This window comes from Helianthus annuus, chromosome 17 (genome assembly GCF_002127325.2).
Source record: "Helianthus annuus cultivar XRQ/B chromosome 17, HanXRQr2.0-SUNRISE, whole genome shotgun sequence".
Lineage (NCBI taxonomy): Eukaryota > Viridiplantae > Streptophyta > Magnoliopsida > Asterales > Asteraceae > Helianthus > Helianthus annuus.
This window is the reverse complement of record NC_035449.2, coordinates 47239596-47253888: the sequence shown is the minus strand read 5'-3', so window position 1 is coordinate 47253888 and position 14293 is coordinate 47239596. Positions and strand designations below refer to the sequence as shown.

General features: G+C 33.5%; 1 protein-coding gene across 1 annotated transcript; it reads left to right on the top strand.

Annotated features, from left to right (window-relative positions):
- The first annotated feature begins 8974 nt into the window (after positions 1 to 8974).
- On the top strand, positions 8975 to 11676 carry LOC110923462 (myb-related protein 305). Its single transcript, XM_022167547.2, has 3 exons — positions 8975 to 9232; positions 9318 to 9447; positions 11139 to 11676. The coding sequence occupies exons 1-3, from the start codon at positions 9094 to 9096 to the stop codon at positions 11440 to 11442; spliced, it is 573 nt and encodes a 190-aa protein (XP_022023239.1). The 5' UTR covers positions 8975 to 9093; the 3' UTR covers positions 11443 to 11676.
- The last annotated feature ends 2617 nt before the right edge of the window (positions 11677 to 14293 follow it).

Genomic DNA, 14293 nt, shown 5'->3' with positions numbered 1-14293 from the left:
GGTAATAAAGGTAAATAAATGGTTCCTGCAAAACCGCCGCCTGACACATGTCAAATCAACTGTCAAATCGTTTCAAATTCAAATTTCAAAAAAGTAACTGCCTCAAACCTTTCAAGCCTCCAAGCAACGAACCCTTGAAGCCTTTAAAAGACATGCATAAAAGTCAGAAGTCTTTGAGCATACTACCCCAAAAACCTCTGACTTGGGGGGCTGACGACGGGGGTAGCCCAAGGATAAACAAAATGATTAATATGCAAAGAGCTTAAAAGGTTGAAAGGTTCATCGGATGAAAAGCTGTAAAATAAGGAAATCGAGAAACAGTAATCAGTCATGTCTAAAGACTCGTCCCACCAACTCATGCTCACCAACTCACAAAGTCAGAGCAGGTCTGCACAGGCACACTCTATTAACCAGGGGTCCAAAGCCTTCAACCCCAAAAGGGGAAACCCTCCATTGCAAACAGGTTTCACTAGTCTTGTTTATGCCATTTCAGGAGATGTCTTCCCCTATAAGAAGACAGCTCATGTTCACTTCCAAGACATTCCGAAAGGGCAGAGATTCCTTAATCCCTAGTCATTCAAAGAGTTCTTTGTCACTTCCAAACAACTCTTCATCACTTTCATTCTATTTGCTTTCTTTTCTGGATTCGAGCTGGCCTCGGAGAAAGAACCTCAAAGCAAATAACGAGTACATACTAGTGAACCTCCTTCCACGTTTTGCAAACGTGGGGGGACCCCGCGACCTGCGTTAGGCAAAACTGAACCCTTCAGCCTTTTTGCCTAACCAGCTTAGCTACCATCTTGGTCCCGTGTTTATTGCATCAACAGAATACATGTTATTCTTTTAACACAAAACAAGTTCAGAAGAAGTCACATATATTTTGTACTCTTATTACAAAATTATTAAACCTCCTGATCTTAAATAGCCCAAAACCTGTTTTTTTTTTTTTACACAAAACAAGTTCAGACGAAGTCACATATATTTCAAACTCTTATTACATCATCATCATCATACTCAGTATATCCCTCCAATAGCAAAGCTAAGGTAGGGTCTGAGGAGGGTGAGATGTAGACATCCTTACCTCTACCCCGTAGGAATAGAAAGACTACTTCCAATGAGACCCCCGGCTCGATTGTAGTTTTGCATCAAGCCTTGGACATAAGGCCCACAACACTCAGCAATTGAGACAAACGCCGATTAGTGCATGTACCCCCTTGTCTTTCGTCTATCAACGCCACCACATGATGCATGATTAACCATCCCCCTCTTTTATTGTTATTTTCACGAAATTAGTAAAATAACGTTAAAATTAGTGCAGTTTCACTTTTGCCCCCCGACCGCCCATACATATATACATTATATAAGCATACCGCAAGCGGGGCGTATTACAAAATTATTAAATCTCCTAATCTTAAATAGTCCAAAACAAAACAAAAAATATTCGTCTTCTAATAAGTTCGACCTAAAAACAATAATTTTATAAAGTTTTGCCTAATCTAAAATTAGACTAGTCTTGCACTTGTGGTAATGCAACCATATTGCATAGATATTAATAGTTCACTCTTGCCCTTGAAGTAATGCATCCATATTGTATAGTTATTAATATTGTCTACTAGTGACTGAAAGAAGACAAATTAGGGGTTCTTAGTTAAGAATATCAAAATAAAAAATAAAATAAGGAGCATGAGTGGTTGATAACAAAATCTTGATTGAAATTAAAGAGACCCATGTTAGGAATTAGTCCTTTTAACCTTAGATTTATTAGTGTTTTGGTCTAAACCAAAGATCATGGCCCTGTTGATGCAATTTTGTCCTTTCTTGTCCTTTATTATGCTTTAGGTTTGGTGTGGATAAGAAGTTGCTTAAGCCTAACTTAACATGCTCTTTTGTCTTTACACCAATCTTAAAGTTTTCATCATCTCTTTTGTTGGTTTGTGTAGAAACAAAACAGACCAAGTTTTTCGCATAAAACTCGAATTTCTCGTAGAAAGTGTAACTATTATATCGTGAAGCGTTTTAGATAGTTATAAAGTTGTTGAATTTTGTTACATTAGAGGATAAAAGCCTTTAGGATGATGGGATGTTAATTTTTTTTAGATGGCCAAATGTTGATATGACATTGTATTGTATCACTTTTAAACTTTTTTTAAAGAAATTGTTTCTTCATCCTTTTGTAGAATAAAAATTCTTAAAAGAAAAATTAAAGAGGTTGATTGTGTTAAAGTTCCTTGATAATGTTGAAAAGAAAATGACACAATACTAATATACTATTAACGTTTATTTAGTAGTTTGTTTTATTGATATCTTTATTAGTTATGTTAATTTTACTAGTTTTTTTTTTCTTTTGAATACGAAAGTGTGAGGATGCCTATACAAGCATAACTAATATTTAAATAGAGATCATTTAATTGAAAATATGAACTTGGTCAGAATGAGTCGAATGACACTAACAAGTAATAGATTGTCAAATCAAAATACATTTTGTAGAAAGGTTGGTATGATAGCAAAATAGGTGATACAAGTTTTGTTCATATGTGTATACACCACAAGTCATCTTCCCTTTTCTCACCCAAGAAACAATTTTCTCTCGACAATGATAATGATTGTTCGTATAACCAGCACGGAGCCAACGATAACGAGAAATCTCTAAGAAATCTCCATTTGAACATCTCTTTCACCAACCTCCTAACTACTTTACTTTTTTCCTTTGCGTATTTGGCTGTTAATGCCTTCCATGTCTTCGACAATACAATCCTCACAAAATTGATTTTCGTTTTACCTAATGTATCTTTCTTTGATACAATCCCAAACATCATTGCTACAAATGTCTAGATGCAACAATTGACCACATCTATATTGCTCGACATGTTTGATTTCTTGAGGATAACTTTCCTTTTTCAAAATCCTATACCATCTACTCCTTGAAGCCTTCCAACCAACACTTACACATCCTAATCTAATTTCACCTTCCCACAACCTGACCTCCATAATCTACCCTCTCCTCCAAGGTCTCCTCCATCACAACCAAATGCTCCGGCATATGTCTAATACAATTTTTCCTACTTCCTCCTCATCCTCAAGCTCACAAACCTCATTCACCACCTCCACCACCCCACATCGTCCTCGTCCTTCCAACCTTCACCAAAATCCAAAATATCGTACTCTATAAAGTCCAATCTGTTAATCATGCTTCCATGTTCTCACAAATCCTTATCTAATCTACCTTCCTTATCATTGCAAACCAACATCCGGTGAGGCATCAAGCCACGACCGATGAATTTAGAGCACTTATGGAACTTGGTTCTTGGTTCCGCATGTTACCTAAACTAACGTTATTGATTGCCAATGGGCTTAGAAGATTAAGAAAGATCAACATGGTTATGTTATACGTTACAAGGCTCGTCTTGTGACAAAGGGCTTTAGAAAACAACATGGTATTGACTTCAATGAAACGTTAGTCTCATTATTAAGTCCACCACCATCCGATTGGTTCTTTCCCTTGCTATTACAAAACAATGGCTTCTTCGTCAACTCGATGTCCAAAATGCTTTCTTATATGGTGACCTTACAGAGACGGTCTACCAAACAACCACAAAGTTTTGTTGATCCAAAACCTTTCGATCATGTATTCTTTATTACACAAGTCTTTATATGGTCTAAAACAAGCCCCACAAGCATGGTTCCAGTATCTTTCAGAAGCCCTTCAAACTTTGTGATTTATGGGCTTAAAGAAGATCCGGTCCTTTTCACTTACAAATCTAGGAATACCCTTCTGTACATATTGGTTTATTTTGATGACATCATTGAATACTTTGACCTTAAGGATCTTGGTACCCTTGACTACGTTTTGAGGAATTGAAATTGTCCCACAAGGAGATGATACACTTCTATCTCAAAAGAAATACATATTTGAACTCATTTAGTAAGTTGTTTTTTGTTTTTTCAAATTATACATCAGTTTCATCTCCTATGAGCACATCCTAGGTCTTATCACCTGGAGGCAGTCCACTTATCTCTGACCTGATCAAATATCGGCAGCTTGTTGGTGCTTTTAGGTATGCCACCCTCTCACGACCGGATATTAGCTTTGTTGTTAACAAAGTATGCCAATACATGCATGCTTCGTCGAAAGATCATTGGTATGCTTCCAAACGTACTCTTCGGGAATTGAAGGGCCCACTTGATCATGGAATACTCATTTGTCACAACTCTGGTTCCAGCTTCACGCTTACTTTGATACCCTTTGGCAGGGATCTTTATATGCTGACTGGGTTGGGTGTCCAGGTGACCGTCACTCCATAGGGGAATTTGCTATCGATATGGGTTTTAATCTCACATATTGGAACGTCTCTCGGTCATCCACAAATTCAAAATACAAAGCCTTGGTTGACACGGCTGCTGAATTGGCCTAGTTAGAAGCTCTTCTATACAGAACTTTGCGTAAACACAAAATCTGCTCCTACCCTATAATGTGACAATCTTGGTGTAATACATTGTGTTCCATGCCTGAACAAATCATGTTGAAGTTGATTTGACTTTGTACGAGAAAAGGTTGTTCAAAGAAATTTTCGTCTACAACTAATATCTACAGGAGATCAGATTGCAGACATATTTATGAAACCGTTGCGAACTCATAGAGTTGTGTTTTTACGTTCCAAGCTATATGTTACCCCCGAATTTAGTTTACGAGGGAATATTAGACACATTGTAATGAGTTATCGTAGAGGTGGATTATGTAAATGTATATATGGTATAAATACCTCTTGCAGTACTACGTTTGGAATACAATCAATCACAATTACTAAACATTCCTTTTGTCATTTCTCAATTTGTGTCAACCCGTTAATCTATTAACATGATCAGTTAAACATGTTACACGTGTCATAAATGGGTTAAGCAGGTTAAACCGTTTAGACACACTTTAATAGCGTCGCGAACGTGTCAACTCTTGTATGATCCGAAACCGTTTACCTCAAACACTATCCTGTTGTCAAATCATACCACATTAGCATTTCATATCATCAATTGCATGTTCTAGTTGGTATAAACATGAATGAATTCTCCAAAAAAATAGTTGATGATAACATCTACTTTGGATCTTTCATGTTTGGTGTATTATCTTTCACATTTTCCAATTAAAAGTAGAAAAAAGCTATTAAAAAAATACCAAACATAATTGTCCAATTATTAAAAAACAATTTTAAAAATGTTTAAAAGAAAAGAGGACCATTTGATTTTTAAATTGACAAAGTTTTCTACATGGAACTGACGTCTTGTCTTTTAAAAATGTTGTCTCATAAGTCATGTTGTTGTCTTTTAAGTTGGGCTAGATTTGTTTTTGAGCCTAAATTCTACTTTATTTGAGACTGACCTAAGATGTGTTTGATTGGGCTTGAATTTATGGGCCTATGATCCAAGTATTAAAAAAAAAAAACCGTATCTTTATCATGGCATAGATGATCCAACGTGGCAACCACGTGGCATGTTATGTGTTACATAAACATTTAACTACAACCGTATGATGGCATAGATGATCCAACGTAGCAACCACGTGGCATGTTATGTGTTACATAAAGTAATAATTTTTTTAACTAAAATTTATTTAATTACTAACAAATGTGTATGCTTAAACAGCGCATCGAATATAAGTTGATCATAACAATGCACATGCAACTTTACTTTTGTTTGTCTATTTACTTATATTTAGAAAATTATATTAATTACTTTAACCAAATATATATTCACGGGGTGAAGTACGTAACATGTATAGAAAGTCTTTTCTGTGTGTCTAAGAAATGTTTCACTAATTTGGTTGTCTAAGAAATGTTTCACTAATTTGGTTATTTTTTGCTTTAAAAATATAAATCTAGCTAGTTATATAATACAATTAAATATATATATATATATATATATATATATATATATATATATATATATATATATATATATACTCTTTTTACATTTTTTATGATCCCACTATTATATATCTTTTGGAGAAAAATGTCAGTCCATATGGTTTATCAAAAATTCACCTATAGTTCCTAACTTTTTAAAATTACAGTTATCGTCTCCTAATTATGCTCACTCGTTTATCGGATAGTCTCTAATATAGTTGTCTACCATGTCTCCACAAATTATAGCCCTAAATGGGTTAACCATTGTTTATTGTGATGCTTTTCAAGTAACTATTTTAACTATAGCTTTAAAAAATATGGTGCGGTGGTAAGGTGTCTTCCCTCTATTTAAGAGGTGGATAGTTCAAATACTGCAAGGTGTAAGTATATGATCATTTAAAAGTAGGTTAGTTTGTCGTTAATAAAAAACTCTTTAAAGTACGTTTGTATTTGAGGTAACTTTGATAACATGTACGTTTGCATTTCGATTATTTATACATTACCAGTCACAACTTGATTTTGAAAAAAAGTTTATATCGAGATGTAAATAAAAAGAGACACGTTGTTATACCATACTCAAAATTATATAAATACCATATCTTAACAGTTATAAGAGAAAAACAAAATATGTTTAAAGCTAATAATAATAAAAAAAAATAAATCTGATAGTTAAAATGAAAATTACTGTTTATGTATCTTTATTTTAATTTAATATAGTATCTAATATCTAATTGTTGTTGTTGCTATTAATTTAATCACAAAATACGCAATCTTATAATACAAAATTTTAAGAGTGTTTCATGTGTTGTGTTCACTACGACGGGTTATCCTAGTACAAACCTGTTTAACTTGGTTTTCTTTTCACAAGTTAATTAAAAAGGCAGGAATGTATACAGAATTATATTTACATTTAAACAATCAAATATATAAGGCAAATTGGATTTAAATAATCTCAAACTCTTAAATTTGGTCGATAATAATCCCAACTCAGTTATTTGTCGATAATAGTCCGAACTGGTCCAATTTTGGCTGATAATAGTCCGCCGTTAAAATTCCTTAACAGAGTTAAGGTTTTTTTTTTTTTTTTTTTTTTTTTTTCCGAATTACAAACCGATGTTTTAGAGATTTTGATCAGAACGAGGATACGAGTCGATTTATGCAAAACTTACCTCGAAGCGGTGCTCAAAACGGCTTGATTTTTGTTAATTGGAAGTTTAAATACCCGAATTGAAGCACCGTTTTCGTCGTTTGGGACCGTATTTCGAGGTAAATTTTACATCAATCAACTCGTATCCTCGTTCTAATCAAAATCCCTAAAACATCGGTTTGTAATTCGGAAAAAAAAGTTAGCTCCATTAAGCTACGCAAACTATTATCGCTCAAAAGTGGACCAATTCGAATTATTATCGGGAAATAACTGAGTTAGGATTATTATTGGTCAAATTAAGAAAGTTGAGGTTATTTAAATCCAATTTGCCAACATAAAAATACCAAATCAAGCATCAAACAACTTTTTTTGACATAAGTTAATATTTACATTTAATCATGCAAAAGGTTGTTTAAAAAGGCATAATACAAACATGTTTTTACTCATTACCTTTTATCTTTCTGAATTTCGACATAAAATACCAAATCAAGTATTAAACAATTTTTTTATAAAAAAAATCAAAAAAGAAACAAGTCAACTCGCGAACATGATCCGACTAGCCAAACGTATTCATGAGTAAGTCGAAATGTGATTCAAATCTGTGAATTTTGTGTTAAACTAATGTGGTACCAAAAATATATATGCATACACTATTTGTTTGGGGAAGGTTCAAATGAAAACCACTAGTTATTGTGAAAACTAGAAAACTAACTAAAACCCACTAAAAATGAGGGGGGGAAGACTTTTAATGAAGGAGGGGTAAAATTGGAACAAAAAATATATAACTTTTCAAACATTTCCCATTTCTCCATACGTTATTATTTTAAAACAAAAATGGCACCATAAGATCACAAATTTTCTTATCTTTCATTTAAGTATATTCGAGCATATTTTTTATGACATAAAAAAAGATTTATGGTGTCGTCTTGTTTTCAATACTATTATTATAGTAGTGCACATGTGCAATATAACATGTACTACAATGTGCATTACATGCTTAAAATTAGCTTTTTGATTCTAGTTTAGCTTTTAGGGTTAGTTTTTTTGGAGGTTTAGGATTAGGATTAGGTTTTTGGGTGTGGGGGGGAGGGGGGTTTAGGTTTTTGGGGGGTGGGGGGGTTAGGTTTTTTTCGGGTTTATGTTTAGGGTTTAGTTTTAGGTTTTCGGGAGGGTGGGGGAGGGTTTAGGTTTTTTTTTTTTTTTTTTTTTTTTGGGGGGGGGGGGGGGGTAGGCTTTTGGTGGGAGGGTGAATTTAGGTTTTTTTTTTTTTTGGGGGGGGGGGGGTGGGGGGTTTAGGTTTTTGGGGGGTGTCGGTGGGGGGTGCGTTAAGTGGTTTAGGCTTTCCGTATTAGTGCACATGTGCAGTACAACCAAAAATTTTTTTTTTTGGAATTTTTTTACATATATAAAAAGTAGCGATTTTTCTAAAAAAAATTGTAAAAAAAAAAAAATTGTATGTTTTTTAGGTTTTTTTAGGCTTTTTTAGTTAGTTTTCGAGTTTTCACAATAAAAATGGTTTTCATTTGAACCATCTCCTATATATATTTATTTATCTTTTGTATGTAACTATATATGTAATATGTATCCCTTTGAAACTCAGTGCCTTGTTTTACACATTAAGACCATGTAGTTGCATTAGTAGATGAAAAGCAAAACTTTACTTTATAATATTGGAATCTTCCAAAAATATAAAATTACATAGAATTAATCTGCATGGGTATAGTAGGGGTCCTGCATGCATGTGCACTACATATATGTACTCATCTTAGTCTCATCTGTAATTAGATTAAATCAAAATTTTAAATTAAGCTAGGTTAATAAGGAAGTTAGGCCTAAAGACACAAAAAGTTGATTAACATTAACTAAAAAGCTTAATTAACATGTTAAATGTCATCTTAGGCTTCCCCTATAAAACCAACACCATCTTCATTATCTTTCTTCATAAATCAGAAATCTCCTTCCATTCTTCTCTCTCTCTACCTTTCTTTCCTGCACTCTCTCTCTCTACATTTTAAGAAGAAAAAAAAAAAAAAACAAAACATTAGTACATAAATGGAGAAAAAACCTAGCAATTCTTCACAGGATGTTGAAGTTCGAAAAGGACCATGGACAATGGAAGAAGACTTGATTCTTATAAATTATATTGCAAATCATGGTGAAGGTGTTTGGAACTCTCTTGCAAGATCGGCAGGTAACTTTTTATTTTATTTTTATTTATAAATTTTGTGTTTTAGTAACCCTAGTTAGGATATATGATGATGTGGTTGAATAATCAGGTCTAAAAAGGACCGGGAAAAGTTGTCGGCTTCGATGGTTGAACTATCTCCGGCCGGATGTAAGGAGGGGTAATATTACACCGGAAGAACAACTCTTGATCATGGAGCTTCATGCTAAATGGGGAAACAGGTTTGTAATTCTTTTCATTGGTATATATGGCTTTTTTCTTCTCTATGTGTATACACGTGTCACCCGATCAACTGCGTGTATACAGTGTATATGTGTGTATACACGTAGTCGCTCGTATTGATCATATCTTCTTTCTGTATTATGCTTGGATTTTTAATCCGTAAAATACCATTTTTGCATGATTAATTATGTATTTTTTTTTTCATTTATGCACAACTTACTAATATTTGTGTTTTCTTGCTAGTGGGAATTTTTTTTTTTTTTTTGGGATATTTTTAAATAGTTCAACTTATGTTCCATCAACGTCTTTCAGTTTCTATTATGTGACAAATGAGTTAAAGTCGTAAAATGATCCATTCTTGGATAAATGTTAGTTTTACTTTTTTGGTTGATTATTGGAGGGAAATTAATTTAACACAAGGAGTATAATATTTCGAGATCACATAATTTGACGGATGGGTGGTATCTTTATCGATGGATTAACGAAGTATTATATCATTGGTTAATTAAAGTCATGTTTTCTTAAAAACTATTATTATTTTTAATTAATTAAACTCATGAACTGAGATATTAAAGATTTTATATAGAGAATTATATGGGACATCACCAGCCGGGGCCTAACTTGTGAACACTCAAAAGATCAAAACGACAAATAAAGAGTATCCATGTTTTGAACCCTTTCCAATCCATCACATGTTTAAGTCTCATTTCATAAACATTAGAAATTGACTGCTTCCAGATTGCTTTGGCTCATCAATGTGTTAGTCCTTTATGTTTCGGGTTCGTGACGATACACTCGATTTTAATCATATTTTAAGAAAACAAATTATACTACGTATTTTACGATTTTAATTATGCAGCTTATTACCGGTTTACCAACTATCTCGATGTAAATTTAAATATTCTTAAATTATATTATGTATCTTGAAACATATTGATCTTTTTCTATGTAAGAAATAATTTTTTTCTTGATATAAAGTATATTTTCCTTTAAAATATGAATCTAAAAAGTCTTGCTTTCTTTGGCTACTAAGAATAGTAAGTTTAAAAAAAAACAAAAGCTAGGATATGATTTCTGATTTTAAAATTCATAAGTTAAAGAAATTTGAAACAGAAAGGGATTTCATCCGGAAAAGAATGTTTTAGTTTCGTTTACTTACCAAAAAGAAAGTAGTTTTCTCTTCTTAATCACGGCTCACGAACGCATCGATGCTCTTGTCGAATGAATCTTCGGACCATCGACAAGATGAAACTCGGATTCCAAACTCTAGCCGAGAATTTAAAAAGATGCAACTTTTTTCTTTTTGATCTATTGATATGGTTTTGCCCCATTTGTGAAAAGAAATGAATGAGATGCGAGTTTAGCCTCCTTTAAATATACACCGATTGAAGAAAAAGTAATTTGGATGAATTTGAAACGTGGAACATGATGACTTTGAATTTGCATCGTGGATCATGTTATGTGTTTGGTCTTATGTGAAGATTTCATGTGGGCCATAATATAATATCTATCTCAATTTTTGGGAAAAAAAGTTGTATATTGAAAATTCAAAGTACGGTAAACATTAATTTTTGAAGTACATTGTACATTGAATAAAGTTTATTTGAGATTTGAGTTATTATTATTATTATTGTTGTTGTTGTCTAAGTATTTAACTTATATATATATATTTAAATTAAATGTTTTATAGATGGTCAAAAATAGCAAAACATCTTCCTGGAAGGACTGATAATGAAATAAAGAATTACTGGAGAACAAGGATTCAAAAGCATATCAAACAAGCAGAAAATTTCAGCGGACAAACATCTTCGGGGCATACTGATCAAGCCACTGCAAGCTCAACGCAAACATGTAACGCGGTTAATCCGATGGACACATACTCTCCGCCTTACGATAACTTTCAGAATTTTTCAGGTCCATTTCCAACTGAAACAAACGAGAACATGTGGAGTATGGAGGATTTATGGTCCATGCAGTTACTAAATAGTGACTAAATTATTATTTTATATAAATTATACAAGTCTTGTAGATCTATATAGATTTACATATATAAAACTATAAGCCACAAAATTTAAAAAAATATTGTTTGACATGCGTCTTTGTTTATATGTAGTCAAACAAGAACTTATGATCTATATGTCTTCTGTATCGACTCATGTATCACTATAACAAAGTTACTAAGTCCTTACATTTTCCTATACAATAAAACTGGTGGATTAATTAATGTACACTTTTCTTGTGACAAATACATGATATTACTTTAGAGCTTGCTTTGATTTTTTTTAATCTTCCAATAGTAATAATCGAGAGTGCGGGTTGATTGAACCATATATTCTTGGTTGAGGGTCGGGTCAGGTCAGGTTAACATAAAGTTATTTTCTTTAATAATTATGGTTCGAATTTAAGTTGGGACAAAGAATAGGAGTTTACTATGCACGGTGCTTGTGTTAATAAAATATACAAAACAATACTTAAACCGTAGCTATTCGGTTGTATAATTATTACTAAAAATATCACTATATGATTTCTACTAATCTATTTGATTTGGTTGATGAAAGTACATAAACTTTTGGGAAAAATCATAATCATCAAATTAGCCTTTTTGGTTTAGTTTTATTTAGTTATCTAACCTCAAAGTAATCACGTTTTTGGTTAATTAATCCGTCATTAATCTTCGGTGTTGTTTTATTTGTGCATAAAACAGGTACTTAGTTGAAAACTAGATACCTTTCAAAAAAAAGTTGAAAACTAGATTAACCATATTAAAAAAATTATTTTCTTCTTTAATTTTGGCAAATTTAATAAGGCTAATTTTGGCTTGAAATCTAGTTTATCTACACGACAAATTAAAACATCAATCAAATCAAACCAGTAAGAGAGTGCCACGTGGAAAGATGTGGAACAATCTTAAGTTCTATTTTTGGAAATTTTAATTTTTGCTTTCTATATTTATCCAAACTAATGCATGAGTTTGTGAGTGTTGATGGGGGACGTAAGCCTAACTTTTTCCCGCTATTTAAGGAAAGTCTTCACATGCATTGATTCCATATTTTTTTTAACGGCCAACAGAATTAATCCCGAACACTCTCGGGGCATTCACTGGACTAAACGGAGTACTCCGAGAGTAACTCGAGTCCACCACCAATTCCGGGGAAAACCCGGTAACCCACCCGTCCGTAGGCACGACGGTGAAATTACCGGTAAAACCCGTTTGGCTCAAGGATCGAACCCAGGTTTCCCCGGGTCTCCTATCATTGCCCACCAATGCCTCACTCTGCACCAAGTGGGAGTAGAACTTGCGTCTCTCAAGAGAAATGCAAGCATTGATGCCATATTATTCACCCCTTTTACAATATAGAATTTACAAATAAAGTTTTATGTTCATTTACACGTTAAATTCTGTATAATTTTATATATAATAGTCAAAACGATATCATTTTGGTGGTTAACATATTGTGTGAAATATTATAGAATCAAATCCTCAAAAGTGACCGTTAAAAAAACCCTCAAAAGAGTTAGAAAAGTCCAGTGTAGGCAAATCAAAGTGGTAAAGGGAGCGACGAATTTAAAAGAAAAATTAATTAAAGTTATCCTAACTTTTTACCGTACATTTATAAAATGGAGAAAGTCAAAGAAACACCACATTTGTCCCAAGTGGTCACACAAAGAGCGGGAAGGGGACCCTAGATGCCGATGAACTTAGTGAAGAGATATAACACCTTAGATTTCAAACAACTTTTTGTGTATAAAGATTTTGCACCAAAACATGTTTTATAAATATTGATTAAATATAACAACGTTATGGATATCATACTCCAGTTTAGGAAGGTCAAACTCGTCAATTATCCAAACATAGTCAATTGTTATGTAATTTACATAAATAAAGTCCCCAACATGTTTAAAAAGAATTCAGGGTATGTACAGGTTTATATAACACAAATAATAAAAACATACTTCAAGAATTATGCGAGATATTACTAAATTATGTTATATGTTGTGTTTCATGGTCTACTTGACAAGACAAGCCGGTGCACAACCTTCACTTTTGATATCGATACCTAAGATATGCAATACGTACACGTTAACAAAATAATGCTAAGGAAGTACACGGGTTTAAACCCAAAAATATCTTGAAAGTAGATTATGAACCTTAAAGAAACAACCAAGGAAAACATCAATTTGAACCGCTATATGCCTGTGGTGAACCTGTCGTAGGCATATAGTATCTTGTTATGCTTATCTGATTGTATGATGAATGTAGGACAACCAAGAGCCAATTTATCTATCGTAAATCTATGATGATTTATCGTAGCCCGAAAATGCTCATCTAGGATGCAATTCAATCTAAATGAAAATGTTTACTACCAATGCGATTTTTACTTTTAATAATAACTCAACATACAACTTATGTACAGTAGCGAAGCCTGACAATAAACGTATATACCTGATGAAACAATGGTTAACCGGGCAGAATTAACTCACTGGTCTCGTCAAGAAGGGTTAATCCCTTCCTCTCGAGGATCGTTGGCTGGATCGTCCGCCGGTTGATCTCCTGCACAAGGAAACAAGCCGTGACTCGTAACAAGGAGGATGGGGTGGGGGGTGCTCCTTGTTACCACTCTCCGGCGTGAGAATCAGTAATTTGCTTGGGAAGCAAAGTGTGATAGTAGTAGCAGTGAGAGAGTTGTGAAGAGATACCTGAAATCTGGTTTGGGGTTGGTATTTATAGCCGATGAGTGAAGGAGGAGTTGAAAGGACGGACTGACGACGTGCAGCTCTTATGCAGGTGTGTCAGGCTTGTCGGTTGTGGAGGTGAAGCCACGTCCTACTGCAGTGTCAGTCTGT